Genomic DNA, 15,356 nt, shown 5'->3' on the forward strand with positions numbered 1-15,356 from the left:
CTGCACCTTCGTGTCTGCGCGTTGTAGCAACCAATCAGCGAGCGAGACTCACGTTGGAGACGGATTCCTTACTTTTAATTAGATGTCACAGCTGTCTGTCATTTTTTAAATTTTCATTCCCATTGGTTCAAGAGCGACATGGGCTGACGGTTTTACATTCCGAATTTCCATTGATTTACATACCTGTCAATCACTCATCCCCGCCTTTCTATTGGCTGACGCCGGGCGGAAGCGGCGGGTTCTCACTGGGGCGACTCTGGGAACTTGTGATCCTCTTTCCATGTCGATCCCGATCCCCGATCCCTCTTCCCAGACCCCCGTCCCGATCCCGGATCCCGCGGCCATGGAACGGCAGCAGGAGCTGAAGGTGCTGCTGAAGCGCTGGGAAGCGGAATTCCTGCGGGAATCGCGCCGGAAACCCAGCCAGGTGCTCCTGAGGTGCCGCAGCCGGAGTTTGTGAGAGGGGAAATCCCTGAAATTAGAGGGGTATTGCTTTGGGGGTCCCCGGGGTGTTTTAGGGGTGCTAGGGGGGTGTTTAGGGTGGCTTAGGGGGATCCTGGACTGTGGAGATTTGGTTTAGGGGGGTCCTGAGGCTTTTGGGGTGTACTTGAGAGTGGTTTTTGTAGTGCTAGGGTTCTCTTTGGGGCGTTTTGGGGTCTGAGGAGGCCCTTGGGTTGGGTTAGGCAGTCCCTGGAATGGGGCACGCTTGGTTTAGGGGGTTCCTGGGCGTATCTCTGGAATGGGGAGGAGGGGCATATTTGGGGGTCCCTGGGGGGGATTTAGGGGCCCTGAGTGAATCTCTGAGGTGATTTCGGGAGTCCTTGGATTGGGGGCACGTTTGGTTTAGGGAAGTCCTGGTTCTTTTTGGGGTATCCTTGGGGTGGTGCAGGGGATTCTTGAGGTGGTTTTGGGGTGCTCGGGAGGGTCCTTGGAGTGGTTTTGGGGTCTAAGGGGGTCCTTGGGCTGGTTTAGGGAATTCCCCCGTGGAGGGGGGGGGGGTTTGGTAAGGATTTTGTTCGTTTTTGGGATGCTGGGGGCGTCTTTAGGGTAGGTTTGGGGGAGGGTCTTGGAAGGAAGGAGTTCGTTTACTGGGGTCCGTGGTTTTTTGGGATGTCCTTGGGCTGGTTTTGTGGTCTTTGGGCTGGGTTTGGGAGTCGCTGGATTGGGGCAGATTTGTTTCAGGGGAGTTCTGAGCGTTTTTCAGATGTCCCTGGTGTGGGAGGGGTCATTTTTGGGGCTTTCCTGAGGTGTTTTAGGGAGTCTGAGAGAGTCCTTGAGGTTGTTAGAGGATCCCTGGCATGAGTGGGATTGTTTTAGGCGGGTACTGCGGGTTTTTGGGGTGTCCTTCAGAGTGGTTTTTAGAGTGCTGGGGGAATCTTTCGGTTGGTTTTGGGGTCTGAGTGGATCATTGGGTTGGTTTTGGGAGTGCGTGGAATGGGGCAGGTTTGTTTTAGGGGGGTCCTGGTGCTTTTTGGGGTGACCCGGAGCAGGCACACAGGGCCGTGGCACGGCAGTTTTCACACGGGAGATGTGGTGGTTGGAGGTCGCTTGGGGCACAGTGATCATGAAATTATAGAGTTCTTAAATTTGGTGAAATCAGAAAGAACATCAATAAGAGTTTTACATTGGATGTCTGGAGAGCAGAATTTGTCCTGTTTAGGAGACTTTTCAGAGAGTTCCTTGGGAAGCAGCCCTGAAAAACAAAGGAGTTCAGGAAAGGTGAACGTGGTTCAAAACAGATCTTGAGGGCACAGGAGCAGACTGGCCCTGTGTGCCCAAACACGAGTCAATGGGGCAAACATCCAGCCTGGATGGGCAAGGAGGGTTTGGAACAATTTAGGAATAAAAAGAGGATGTATCATCTTTGGAAGGAGGGTCAGATCTCTCAGGAAGTATTTAAGAGCATGCAGGAAAAAAATTAGGAAGGCCAAAGCTCAGTTTGAACTTAAAACAGCAACTTCTTTAAAGGATAATAAAAAAATGATTTTACAGATATATTATGGGAAAAGGAAGGATAAGACCAACCTTTGTTCTTTATTGGATGAGGGAAGGAACTTAGTAACTGCAGATGAGGAGAAGGCAGAAGTTTTTAATGCCTTCTTTGCCTCATTTTTTAGTGGGAAAACAACTTGCCTTGAGGACAGCTGTGCTCTTGGGTTGGCTGATGGGTCAGGGAGCAGAATTGTCCCCCTGTTATCCAGGAGGAGGCACTCAGAGAATTGCTGAGCCGCTTGGATGTTCATAAATCTCTGGGCCCAGATGGGATCCATCCCAGAGTCATGAGGGAGCTGGCAAAGCCACTCTCCATTATTTACCAACACTCCTGCCTCACTGGGGAGGTTCCAGATGAGTGAAGCTGATCAATGTAAATCCCATTCACAAAAAGGGTGGGAAGGAGGATCCTGGTAATTCTAGACCAGTCAGCCTGACCTCAGTGCCTGGTAAGGAAATGGAAAAGTGCTGGAGTCACCATCCGTGGATGTGTTTAAATAAAGACTGGATGTGGCACTCAGTGCATTGGTTTAAATGAAGTCTTAGGGAACGGCTTGGACTTGATCTGGAAGGTCTCTTCCAACCCAGTGATTTTGTGAATGCTGTGAAAACTCCCTCAAATCCCAAAAAAACCAAAACCCCCAAAAATGTCAAATTCCCCAAAATCTCTAAACCCCTTAAAACCCAAAATCCCTCCCCAAACCCACAAATCCCATATTCTGCTCTCAAAAATCCCCAAACCTAAAAAATTCAAATCCCAAAACCCTCAATTCCTCCCTAAAAAGCCCACATTCCAAAAACCTCAAAGTAATAAAAAAACCTCAAATCCTCCATAATCCCCAATTCCAGGCCATTTTTCTCTTCCAGGATGACAGCGAGGAGGCTTCGCAGGAAATCCGCAGTGAGTCTGGGGGAAAATATGGGGATTTTGGACCTCCAAAAAAAAAATAAAATCTGTTGATCGATCCCCCCGACTTCTCCATGATGATCCACGTAGTAAAAATACTCACGGGTTCCAGGCCCCGGCCGCTGCCCCTGCAGGTACCGGGGCCCCGGGCGGGCGCAGAGCCGCAGCAGCGCCCCCACCCTCATCGCGACAGCCACCGGCGACCCCCGACACGGCCGGGCCGCCTCCCTGTCACGACAGGCGACAGCGACAGCAGCGCCACCGGCGCCACCCGGAAGTGGCCACCCGGGGGACCGGAATGTGTGCGCACCTCGGGTGGTGCGGCGGTGAAAAGGTTCCGGGGGGAAAGCGAAAGTGGAAGTAGAGAGGCCGGGGGAGGGTCCTACCGCTATGGTGGCACCTAGAGATCTCCAGACACTATAGAACCCCCCAGACCGCCCTATAGACACCCCAGAGCTTCCCTATAGGAACCTCGGATCCCTAAAGAGCCTCAGCGACCCCATAAAAATCCCCTATAGGCGGCTCCAGGCGCTGCGTGCCCTCATAGATCCCCTATAGATCCCCCCCACCCTCAGCTTGCCGCCATTTTCCCCTCTAGGCCCTCAGGGCCCCACAGGCACCGGGAGAAGCAGCGGGATGAGGGAAAAAGATGGAAAATGAGGCGAGAAAATATCAGGATGAGGTAGAAAAACACCTGGGATAGGGTGGAAAAACAGCAGGATGAGGGGGAAAAAAGGTTAAATGAGGGGGGAGAAAACAACAAAATAAGGTGGGAAAATATCGGCATGAGGGGGAAACACCAAAATGATGATGAAAAGACAGAAATTAGGTGGAAAACAACAAAAAATGAGGAAAAAACCCAATAGAATCTGGCTCTAAATACCAAAATTTTGTGGAAAAGCACTGGGATGAGGTGGTAAAACACCAAAGTGAGGCGGAAAACCAGCAGGATGAAGGGAAAACCAATTAAATGAGGTAAAACCCCACCAAAATGAGGCAGAAAAGCGCCATGATTTGGAAGAAAAATACTGGGATTAGGTAGGAAATAAGAAAATGAGGTGGGAAGACACCGGGATGAGGGGGGAAACTACAGGGATAAGGGGAAAATATCAAAATTATGTAGAAATCTGATGGGATAAAGCTCAAAACACCAAATTGATGGAGAAAATCACAGAGATGAGGGGAAAAATACCGAAATGGAAAAAGGTCACAAATCAAATGAATAAGGCCCAAAATACCAAAATGAGGTGGAAAAACACCTGGAGGAGAGGGAAAATACTGGGATAAGGCAAAAAAAGCCCCCAAAATGAGAGGGGAAAATAACTGGAATAAGGAGAAAAACACCAGAATGAGGGGAAAAATAATGGGATGAGGGGGAAATAACAAAATGAGGAGGACACCCATAGAATAAGATTCACAATACCAAAATGAGTTCGAAAAACACCAGGATAAGGGGGAAATACTAGGATAAGGCAAAAAAAAAAAGAGGTTGAAAAAAATGTAAATAATGGAGAAAAACACTGAAATGAAGGGAAAAAGAATGAGGGGAAAATCTCAAAATGAGGCAGAAAGTAGAAAATTGAGATGGAAAACCACTGGGATAAGGGGGTTAAACATTGGGATGTGGGGGAAAAGCACTGGGAGAACGTGGAAAAACAATGGGAGGAGGAAATACCCACCAAAATGAGGTAGAAAAACAGTGGTAAAAAATAGAAAAAAACACAGGAATGAGGTGGAAAACCACCGGGATTAGGTGGAAGAATACCAAAATGACATGAAAATAAAGGAAATAATGGAAGATTCATGGATTGGGATAAGATCGGGAAAGATCCCTCAGGAAATCCCATCCAGGCACGACAGACTCAGGATCCGGGATAGGATGAGTTTCTTTCCAATGGGATCAGAACAGGATAACAAGACCCCAAATCCAACTTTTCCCTCCCCCAATTCATTTTTTCCCGGCTTTCCCTCAATCCCTCCAGCAGCGCTGGGAGCCAGGGCCATCCCAGGGGAGTTTTCCATTAATTTCTCCATGAATACCAAGGTCAGTGTTAAACGTATTTTCTAACACAAATCCATTAACACAAATCCATCCCATGGTAAGATTTTTCCATGCATTTCTCCAATGTGTCATTCCCATGGAAGACAATTCCTCATGGACTTTTCCAAGGGGTCGTTGCATTGGGAATATCCTGCTCCAATGGTTTTTTCCTCTGTGGGATTTCTGCCAGAAATCTGCTCCTCCTTCCATGGATCTACAGGTCCCTCCCAAGATCAGCTCCAGGATGAGCTTCCCTTTGAATGCACCACGGAATTTGGGGAATTTCCACTCCAGCACCTTGGAATCATCTCTGGAGTCATTCCTTTCCCAAATTTCTGCTCCAGAATTTCAGCTGGGCTATGACTGATTTCTTCTGACTCAGTTATTATTCCAGAGGTGTCACTGCTGTTCCCAATAGGAATGGCCAGACCCAGGAGAAGCTTCCAGCACCTTCCCGTGGAATCCAGCCCCGGAGCCTCCTGGAATTTGGCTGAGCAAAGCCAATCCTGATGAGAAAAACACCAGGATGAGCTGGAAAAACCATGATATTGAAGGGGAAAATACCGGGATGAGGCAGAAAAATACCAGGATGGGTTGAAAAAACACTGGGACAGGCTGGAAAAATAATGAAATGGGGGAAAAATACTGGGATGAGGCAGGAAAATACTGGGATGAGGGGAAAATATCGGGGTGAGAGGGAAACTCTTGGGATGGGGAGGAAAATCCTCGAAATGTGGTGGAAAAGCAACTAAACCAGGGAAAAATTTCTGGATGAGGCAGAAAAACATCGGGATGAAGTGGAAAGCTAAAAAAAACAAACAAAAAAGCACCGAAATGAAAAAAAACACTGGAATGAGGCAGAAAAGCACCAAGATGAGGCACAAAACGTCCGGATTTCGAGATGAAGGTGGCGGCACTTTTCATAGATGGAGGCTCTGAGCTTTTCCCGCATCAGAATTTTTGCAAATCACAAAGAGAAGTAGTCCAGGGCTCTGCAGCCTAAGGGAGTGTAAGTCCAGATGAGGTCAATTCTCTTGGAATTCGCTAAGATTTGGGAAAACTCCGCCTTGGCCGCCTCAAAAAGCTCCTTATCCTTCACAAAATTCCGTCTGGATTCCGGCGGCTCCCTCTTGTAGCAATCCACAGGGAAGGGATACACGACCTGGTGGAGATCTGGCAGCTCCAAGGTTTTCTGGAGCAGATCTTTAAGCACGGCCGTGGACAGGGAATTGCCGTAGAGTCCCAGGAAGCGCAGGCGGGAGCAGCGCCGGAGCGTCGGGAGCAGCGCCTTCAGGTGGGAGTCGGCCATGCGGCATTCCCTGAGATCCAGGTAGAGCAGTGAGGCCGAGGTTTCCTCCAGGAGCAGCTGGAGAGGCTCCAGGAGGCCTTGGGAGATGTCGTGGCCGCTCAGATCCAACCTTTTGAGGGCTGGAGCGTGGAAGCTTTGGGAGAGGAAGGCGAGGTCGGCGGGAACGAGGGAGCAGAAGGCCAATTCCAAGCTTTCCAACGGAGCCTGGAGGTCACTGGTGGGAGAGAAAATGGAGAGGTGAGGCCCAAGAGAGGGTTGGTGGGGGCTGGGAATGTCAGGATTCCTGGGGGAAACACAGGGAATGAGAGCTGGGATTGCATCCATGGAACCGTAGGATTGTGGGATGGGTGAGGTTGGGATGGAGCTGCAAGAACATTGAGTTGGACCCTTGAAAATCCTGGGATTTCAGAAATATGTGGTCATGGAATTGCAGAGTAATGGAATCACTGAGCTTGGGCAAAATCTCTGAAACCATCAAGTTCAACCTTTGAGAATCATGGGTTTACAGAATCATGGAGCCATGGAATGATGGAATGACTGAAGTTGGGAAATATCTCCAAGACTCACTGATGTCAACCCTTGCAAATATTGGGATTTTAGAATGACAGGGGGATGGAGTTATGGAATGGCTGAGGTTTGGAAAGGTGTCTCAGACCATCAAGTTTGACTTGGGATTTTAGAATTATGGAGTCATGGAATCCAGGAATAATGCAATCACTGAGGTTGGGCAAAATTTCCAAGACCATCAAGTTCAAGCTTTGAGAATCATGGAATTATGGGATCATGGAATCATGGAGTCCTGGCCTATTGGGATCATGGGATCATGGGAACCAAGGATCACTAAGGTTGGAAATTATCTCAGGGACCATCGAGCCCAAACTTTGGGAATTCTGGAAAAAGGGATTGGAGTAATGAAATCCTGGAATCATAGGGTCACTATGATTGGAGAAGATCTCAAAAACTGTGAAGTTCAGCCTTTGAGAATCATGGAATTACGGAATTTTAAGACCATGGAATTACGGGATGATGGAATCATTGAGTCATGAACTACTGGGATAACAGAATCATGGGATCGTGGGAACATTGGGTAATGAATTCCTGGAATCAATGGATCACTCAGGTTGGAAAAGACCCCCAAGATTCCCAAGCCCAAACCTTGAGAATCTCCCTGGAATCCGAGAAGGCCCCGCTCCGTAGGGAACTCACCAGAGGATCTGGCGCAGATTCCCAGAGAGCCGGGACGATCCCAGGTTGAGCTCCCGGAGGCTGGGCAGCATTCCCAGTTTCCTGGCCACACAGAGGATTCTGATGTCCGATTCCGTTGTCAGGTGCCGCACGTCCACCTTGCTGTGCTGGAGCTTGAGGCTGCGCAGCTCCGGGAAGCGCGCGAGGTGCGGCAGGATCACCAAGAGTCCGGACAATCCCAAATTCCGGAAGCGCAGATCCACCCTCCGCACACAAGAAGGATCCAGAGATTTCAACAAAGTCAAGATCTCGTATGCTGAGATGTATTTTGCTTTGAATTCGTGGCACTTGAGGCGCAGCGGGCCGGTGGCTCCGGCCTGGAGCGCGTCCCGCAGGATCCCGTAGGACCTTCTGTTAACGACCAGGTCGGCGTGGACGTCCACGCCCGGGGCCCACGGAGTGGCCGTGGTGGCTCCGGAGGAGCCTTTGTGCCTCTTGGATCCGCGACTCTGGAATTCTGGCTGGTGTTTGGACACCTCCACGCAAGCCTTGGCCAAAGCCTCGGTGCTGGACCAGCTGGTCAACGCGGCGGGAGTGCAGCCGGACACGGAATCAGAGAGTCTGGTCATGTCCAGCACGCGCAGGCTGGAAAAACAGGAATAAATCATTAGTGAAACCCGTGAGGATGGATGGAGGAATTGGAGGTAGTAGCCATGCTGGAATTCTCAAAACCCACCTGGAATGGCAGCCAGGCTCTTCCAGCTCCCGCTGGATCTGCGCCACCACGGCCTGGATGACGGCCTGGACGCAGTCAATGCAGGTATGATCCCAAAGCAGCTCACGTTGTTCCACGAGCCGCTGGAAGTGGAGCACTGGGAAAGGCCAAGAGGCCACCAAATCCCGCAGGACCAGGGGTCTTCCATCCAAGAATGCCACTTGGAAAAGGACGGGATAGAGATGGGGGGGAAGGGCGGGAAGAGGGCGCTGGGTGACGACGCGGCGAGCGCAGAGGCAAAGGAGAGAATCCATGGATTCTGGGGGGCTGTGGGAATTAGTTGAAATCATGGGGACTCCCAGTATGTGGGTAAACCAGGGGAGAATTCCAGGGAAACTCCGAATCCAAGGATATTCCGAAGAAAAGGGAAGGTGTGGGAGGAGGTGGGGGCAGTGTTGTGAGGGTACCCCCAGCGCTGCTCTCTGAAAAAGGGATCCCAGAGTACTCTCACCCCACCAAGGCCACCTCAAAAATCCCCCAAGGATCCCAAACCCCTCCAGGAATCTCGAAATTCATACAGAGATCCCCAGATTATCCCAAAGTCTCCTCAGGGATCCCGAAAACCGGCGCTGCCCAACCCCCCAACATGGCGCTTCCCCTCACCGCCCGCTCGTAGCCCCCACTCTACCGGAGCACGAATGAAAGCCCCACTTCCGTGTCTGCGCATTGAAACAACCAATCAGCGAGCGAGTCCCACCTTAGAGGCGGGGCTTGTCCTTCTAACTGGCTTCTACAGCTGTCTGTCGTTGTTTTCTTGAATTCTGATTGGCTCAAGTGGGAAGTGGGCGGATGCTTTTACATTCCGGCCTTCCATTTGCTCAAACCGCTGTCAATCACTAATCCCCGCCTTCCCATTTCCTGCCGCGGGGCGGGAGGGGGAGGTTCGCCCTGAGGCGACTCTGAGGTCCCTGCAGTGCCTTTCTCAATCCCGATCCCTCATCCCTCATCCCACACCCCGATCCCGTCCCTGATGCTGCCTCCATGGAGCGGCAGCAGGAGCTGAAGGTGCTGCTGAAGCGCTGGGAAGCGGAATTCCTGCGGGAACGGTGACGAAAACCCAGCCAGGTGCTCCTGAGGGGCCGCGGCGGGAATTTGTGAGGGGGGGGGAAATCCCTGAGGGGAATCCCTGGATTTTGGGGCGGGGGGGGGGGGCGCTGCTTTCGAGGTCCTCAGGGTGGTTTTGCGACCCTGGGGGTGCCATTAGTGTGGTTTAGGGGCGTCCTGGAATGTGGGCATTTGGTTTATGGGCGTCCTGACGCTTTTCGGAGTATCCTTGGGGTCGTTTTGAGGTCTGAGGCGGTCCTTGGGTTGGTTTGGGGAGTCTCTGGAATGCGAGGGGTTTGGTTTGTGGAGTGAGGGGGGTCTCAGCTTTTTTGGGGGGTCCTTTGGGTGGCTGGGAGGTCGTGGAGGTGGTCAAGGTTGCTGGGGGTGTCTTTGGGGTGATTTAGGGGGGTCACTGGAATGAAGGGGATCTGTATACGGGGGGTCCTGGGGCTTTTTGGGGTGTCTTTGCGGTGGTTTTGGGGTGCTGGGGGGATCTTTATGGTAGTTTTGGGGGGTGCTGGCAGGGGAGATTTGGAATAGGGGTGATCCAGGGGTTTTTTGGGGTGTCCTCGCACTGGGTTTGTGGTCTTTGGGCTGTAATTTACAAGCCCTGGAATAGGGCAGGTTTGGTTTACGGGGTTCTGAGCGTTTTTGGGGTGTCTCTGGACTGGGAGGGATCACCTTTGGGCTCCCTGAGATGTTTTTCGGTGTCTGAGAGAGTCTTTGGGGTGTTTAGGGAATCCCTAGAATCAGTGCGGTTCCTTTAGAGGAGTCCTGGGGTTTTTGAAGTGTTCTTCGGGTGATTGAGGGGCTCTTTGAGGAGGTTTAGGAGTGCTGGGGGGCGGGCTAGGATGGTTTTAGAGGTCCCTGGAATGGTGGAAGCTGGTTTTGAGGGGTCCTGCATTTTTTTCGGATGTCCTATCGTAGGTTGTGGGTTACCAGGGTGGTATTTGGGGTGATTTGGGGATCCCTGCAATGAGGGCGACTGGTTTGCAGTAATTGAGAGTGGTTTTGGGGCACTGGGGAGGTCTTTGGTGTGGTTTGGGGGTCTGAGGGGATCCTTGGGCTGAATTTGGGAGTCTCTGGAATGGGGCAGGTTTGTTTTAGGGGGGTCCTGGTGCTCTTTGGGGTGTCCCAGGGTGACCCAGAGCGGGCAAACAGGGCCGTGGCACGGCAGTTTCTGTGTGGCAGTTCCTGCAGGCAGGGCTGCAGGTTTTCACACCAGCGAGGTTTGCTGTGAGTTGTTTGCTGTGTTTCTATTGGCCCCTTGGTTTTGGGGTTTCTGTTAGGAATGGTTTTTACACCATGGAAAACTGTGCTTGCTACAAGTGAGTGTAACCAAAATGGAACCATCCAAAAAGGATGAGTCTGTGCAGACCCATTGTGTTTGAGCTGATCAGTGGTTCCAGGGGCCCTGTGGTGTGAAGAGCTGAACGATCTCCTTTCACTCCTGACTGAGCTCAGGGAGGAAGTTGAAAGACTGAGTGAAAAGTGAAAGGGAAGGAAATGGGTGGAGCCGAGCCCTTTCATCTTTGAGGGAGGCAGAGGATTCCAAAACCTCCCATTGTCAGGGAATAGGAGGGCCCCTGGGAGATGAAGGGGAGTGGAAATGGGTCCTGCTTGGGGAGGTTTTAATAATAATAATAATAATAACAATAACAATAATAATAATGATAATAATAACTCTTCCCGACCCTCATCCCCTTGCCAGTTGCCACTTCAGAATATGTCTGAGGCCCTGGATCTAGAGACTCAGCCAGACGATTTAGATAATTGAGAAGAAAATAATCTGCCCAGTGAGCCTCCCAATTATGCTTTGTCTGAAAGACAGATCAGCACCTCTGACATCAGAACTAAAGAAGGGCAATCGTGGTGGGTGATCCCTTCTGAGGGGAACAGAGGACCCCACAGGTCAACAGGACCCATCCCACAACTGTCCTCTTGGGTTGGCTGATGGTGTCAGGGAGCAGAATTGTCCCCATGTTATCCAGGAGGAGGAACTCAGAGAAGTGATGAAAAGATTGGATGTTCATAAATCTCTGGGCCCAGATGGGATCCATCCCAGAGTCATGAGGGAGCTGGCAAAGCCACTCTCCATTATTTACCAACACTCCTGCCTCACTGGGGAGGTTCCAGATGAAGCTGATCAATGTAAATCCCATTCACAAAAAGGGTGGGAAGGAGGATCCTGGTAATTCTAGACCAGTCAGCCTGACCTCAGTGCCTGGTAAGGAAATGGAACAGTTCATACTGATGTCATCACACAGCACTTACAGGCTGGCCAGGGGATCAGAGCCAGCCAGCACGGCTTTAGGAGGGGTTGGTCATGTTTGACCAACCTGATCTCCTTTTATGACCAGGTGAGCTCCTGGTGGATGCAGGAAAGGCTGTGGATGTTGTGTACCTGGACTCCAGCAAGGCCTTTGACACTGTCTGCCACAGCATTCCCTGGAAAAGCTGCAGCCCACGGCTTGGACAGGAGCACTCTGTGCTGGGTGAAGAACTGCCTGGATGGCAGGGAACAGAGAGTGGTGGTGAACGGTGCTGAATCCATGTGGGGATCAGTCACCAGTGGTGTCCCCCAGGGGTCTGTGCTAGGGCCAGTCCTGATCAATATTTTTACTGATGACATGGATGAGGGTATTGAGTCTCTCATTAGTAAATCTGCAGATGACACTGAGCAGGGAGCGTGTGTCCATCTGCTGGAAGGGAGGAGGGTTCAGCAGAGAGACCTGGAAATGTTGGATGGACGGGCAGAGTCCAATGGGATGAGGTTTAATAAATCCAAGTGCCAGGTCCTGCATTTTGGCCACAATAACCCCCTGCAACGTTACAGGCTGGGGCAACGAGGCTGGGGAGGGGAACACAAACCCTGTGAGGAACGGCTGGGGGTGTTCAGCCTGGAGAAAAGGAGACTCAGGGGTGACCTTGTCACTCTCTACAGCTCCATTAAAGGTGGCTGCAGTCAGGTGGGGTTGGTCTCTTTCTCCAGGCAGCACTGACAGAACCAGAGGACGCAGTCTCAAGCTGCATCAAGGGAAAATTAGGTTGGATATGAGGAAAAAGTTTTTCTTGGAAAGAGTGATCAAGTACTGGAATGCTTTCCCCTGGGAGGTGCTGGAGTCACCATCCCTGGATGTGTTTAAAAAAGACTGGATGTGGCACTCGGTGCCATGGTTTAGGTGAGGTGTTAGGGCAGGATTGGAGTGGATGATCTTGAATGTCTCTTCAACCCCAGTGATTCTCTGAATTCTGTGAAAACTCTCTCAAATACCAAAAAGCCCCCAAATCTCACAAAAGCTGAAATCCTCAAAAAACCTCTTATCCCTTCAAAAAATCAAAATATTCCCAATAGCCCCAAATCCCATATCCCGCCCCCAAAAAACCCCAAATCATAAAAAAACCACATCCCAACCCCCTCCATATCCCCAAAAATCTCAAATCGCAAAAAACCCCCCAACGCTCAAAACCGCCAAATCCTCCTAAAACCCCAAATCCGAAAAAACCCCCAAATCCTCCATGATCCCCATATCCCTAATTCCGTATCATTTTTCCCTTCTAGGCCGACATTGAGGAGGCTCTGCAGAACACCCGCAGTGAGTTTGGGGGAAAATTTGGGGATTTTGGAGCTCCAAAAAAAATAAAATCTATCGATCCCCCCTGACTTCTCCATGATGATCCACGTAATAAAAACACTCGCGGGTTCCAGGCCCCGGCCGCTGCCAGTGCAGGTACCGGGGCCACCTCCCTGTCACGACAGGCGACAGCGACAGCAGCGCCACCGGCGCCACCCGGAAGTGGCCACCCGGGGGACCGGAATGTGTGCGCACCTCGGGTGGTGCGGCCGTGAAAAGGTTCCGGGGGGAAAGCGGAAGTGGAAGTAGAGAGGCCGAGGGAGGGTCCCGCTGCTATAGAGGCACCTATAGACCTCTAGACACTATAGAACCCCCCCAGACCGCCCTATACATCCCGCAAAGTTTCTCTATAGGAACCTCGGATCCCTAAAGAGCCTCAGCGACCCCATTAAAATCCCCTATAGGCGGCTCCTGGCGCTGCGTGCCCTCATAGATCCCCTATAGATCCCCCCCACCCTCAGCTTGCCGCCATTTTCCCCTCTAGGCCCTCAGGGCCCCACAGGCACCGGGAGAAGCAGCGGGATGAGGGAAAAAGATGGAAAATGAGGTGGGAAAATATCGGGATGAGCAAAAAATCACCGGGATGGGGTTGAAAAACACAGTGATGGGGAGGAAAAATAGCGGGATGAGGGGAAATAATGCTAAATGAGAGGTGAAAAAACCATCCACAATGAGGCAGGAAAATATCGTTATGAGGGGGAAGACAAATGAGGTGGGGGAAACACCAAAGTGACTTGGAAAACTCCAAAATGAGTGGAAAAACACCAAAGTGAGATTGAAAACTCCATACTGAGGATTAGAAGAGAGAAATGAGCTGGAAAAACACCAAAAACGAGGAAAAAAACAATAGAATAAGGCCCAAAATACCATAATTAGGGGGGAAAATCTTGGATGAGGTGGTAAAACACCAAAATGAGGCGGAAAACTACCAGGATGAGGGGAAAACCACTGAAATAGGTAAAACCCCACCATAGTGTGGAAGAAAAGCACCCAAACTTGGCAGAAAAACACTGGGATGAGGCAGAAAATAAGAAAAGGAGGTGGAAAACATTGAGATATAGGGAAAACCAGAGGAATAAGGGGGAAAATACCAAAATTATGTAGAAATCTGATGAGATAAGGCCCGAAACACCAGAATGAGGCAGAAAAACAACGAGATGAGGGAGAAAATACCAAAATGGAAAACAGTGGAAACACAAGGGAATAAGGCCCAAAATACCAAAATGTGGTAGAAAAATACCAGGATGAGAGGGAAAATATTGGGATTAGGCAAAAAAACCCCAAAATGAGGTGGATAACAAATGGAATTAAGAGAAAAATGCCAGAATGAGGGGGAAAATAACGGGATGAGGGGAAAATAACAAAAGAGGTGGATAAAGACCAGGATGAGAGGGTAAATATTAGGATAAAGTAAAAGAAAAACAACAAGATGAGGTGGAAAACAATTAAACATAAATAAGACTGGACTGAGGGGTAAAAGAATGGGATCAGGGGAAAATCCTAAAATGAGGCGAAAAAGAAAACCATTAATTGGAAAAACACTGGGAAAAGGTGGAAAAACACCAGGATGAGGCAAAACCACCAAAACGAGGTGAAGAAACAGGAGGTTTAGGTGGAAATAAAGGAAATAACAGAGGATTCATGGATCGGGATAAGGATTGGGGAAGATCCCTCAGGAAATCCTGTCCAGGCACGACAGACTCAGGATCTGGGATAGGATGAGTTTCTTTCCAACGGGATCAGAGCAGGATAACAAGACCCCAAATCCAACTTTTCTCTCCCCCAATTCTCTCTTTCCCGGCTTTCCCTCAATCCCTCCAGCAGTGCTGGGAGCCAGGGCCATCCCAGGGGAGTTTTCCATTGACTGCTCCATGAATCCATCCCAAGGTCAGTTTTCAATGAATTTTCTAATGGAATTCCATCCCACAGCAAGAATTTTCCATGGATTTCTCCAATGTGTCATTCCCATGGAAAACAATTCCTGATGGACTTTTCCAAGGGGTCAATACATCGGGAATATCCTGCTCCAAAGGTTTTTTTTCCTCTGTGGGATTCCTGCCAGGAATCTGCTCCTTTCTCCATGGATCTACAGGTCCCTCCCAAAATCCAGCTCCAGGATGAGCTTCCCTTTGGATGCACCACAGAATTTTGGGAATTTCCACTCCAGCACCTTGGAATCATCTCCAGAATCGTTCCTTTCCCAGAATCTCTGGAATTCCAGCTGGGCTATGATTGGTTTCTTATGACTTCGTTCTTATTCCAAAGGTTTTTGCCACTGTTCCTGACAGGAATGGCTGGATATGGGAGAAGCTTCCGGCACCTTCCCGTGGAATCCAGCCCCGGAGCCTCCTGGAATTTCAGTGTGCAAAGCCAATCCTGATGACAAAAACACTGGGATGAGCTGGAAAAATCATGAAATGGGATGGAAAAATAGCGGGATGAGGCAGAAAAGTACCAGGATGGGCTGA

The 15,356-nt window shown here is 50.3% G+C and overlaps 1 protein-coding gene and 2 long non-coding RNA genes across 3 annotated transcripts; 2 read left to right on the forward strand and 1 right to left on the reverse strand.

The window, feature by feature from the left end:
• The first annotated feature begins 239 nt into the window (after window positions 1-239).
• On the forward strand, window positions 240-2,959 carry LOC148225619 (uncharacterized). Its single transcript, XR_015808785.1, has 2 exons — window positions 240-427; window positions 2,860-2,959. It is a non-coding gene; the product is annotated as an uncharacterized LOC148225619 (long non-coding RNA).
• Window positions 2,960-4,767: 1,808 nt separating this feature from the next.
• On the reverse strand, window positions 4,768-8,858 carry LOC106863738 (leucine-rich repeat-containing protein 14-like). Its single transcript, XM_014893294.2, has 3 exons — window positions 8,171-8,858; window positions 7,456-8,079; window positions 4,768-6,463 (listed from the first exon to the last, which is right to left on the reverse strand). The coding sequence occupies exons 1-3, from the start codon at window positions 8,497-8,499 to the stop codon at window positions 5,908-5,910; spliced, it is 1,509 nt and encodes a 502-aa protein (XP_014748780.2). The 5' UTR covers window positions 8,500-8,858; the 3' UTR covers window positions 4,768-5,907.
• A 44-nt stretch (window positions 8,859-8,902) lies between these two features.
• LOC148225620 (uncharacterized) lies at window positions 8,903-12,917 on the forward strand. The gene is made up of 2 exons (XR_015808784.1): window positions 8,903-9,274; window positions 12,816-12,917. It is a non-coding gene; the product is annotated as an uncharacterized LOC148225620 (long non-coding RNA).
• The last annotated feature ends 2,439 nt before the right edge of the window (window positions 12,918-15,356 follow it).

This window comes from Sturnus vulgaris, chromosome 1, assembly GCF_052056855.1.
Source record: "Sturnus vulgaris isolate bStuVul1 chromosome 1, bStuVul1.hap1, whole genome shotgun sequence".
Taxonomy (NCBI): domain Eukaryota; kingdom Metazoa; phylum Chordata; class Aves; order Passeriformes; family Sturnidae; genus Sturnus; species Sturnus vulgaris.

What these genes read in the sequence shown, in the direction of transcription:
- LOC106863738 (XM_014893294.2), bottom strand. Translation starts at nt 8,499, where the DNA reads ATGATTTCAACTAATTCCCACAGCCCCCCAGAATCCATGGATTCTCTC. An exon ending in GAGCCTGGCTGCCATTCCAG is followed by an intron (nt 8,080 to 8,170) that starts GTGGGTTTTGAG and finishes CTGTTTTTCCAG; the next exon opens with CCTGCGCGTGCTGGACATGA. An exon ending in AATCTGCGCCAGATCCTCTG is followed by an intron (nt 6,464 to 7,455) that starts GTGAGTTCCCTA and finishes CTCTCCCACCAG; the next exon opens with TGACCTCCAGGCTCCGTTGG.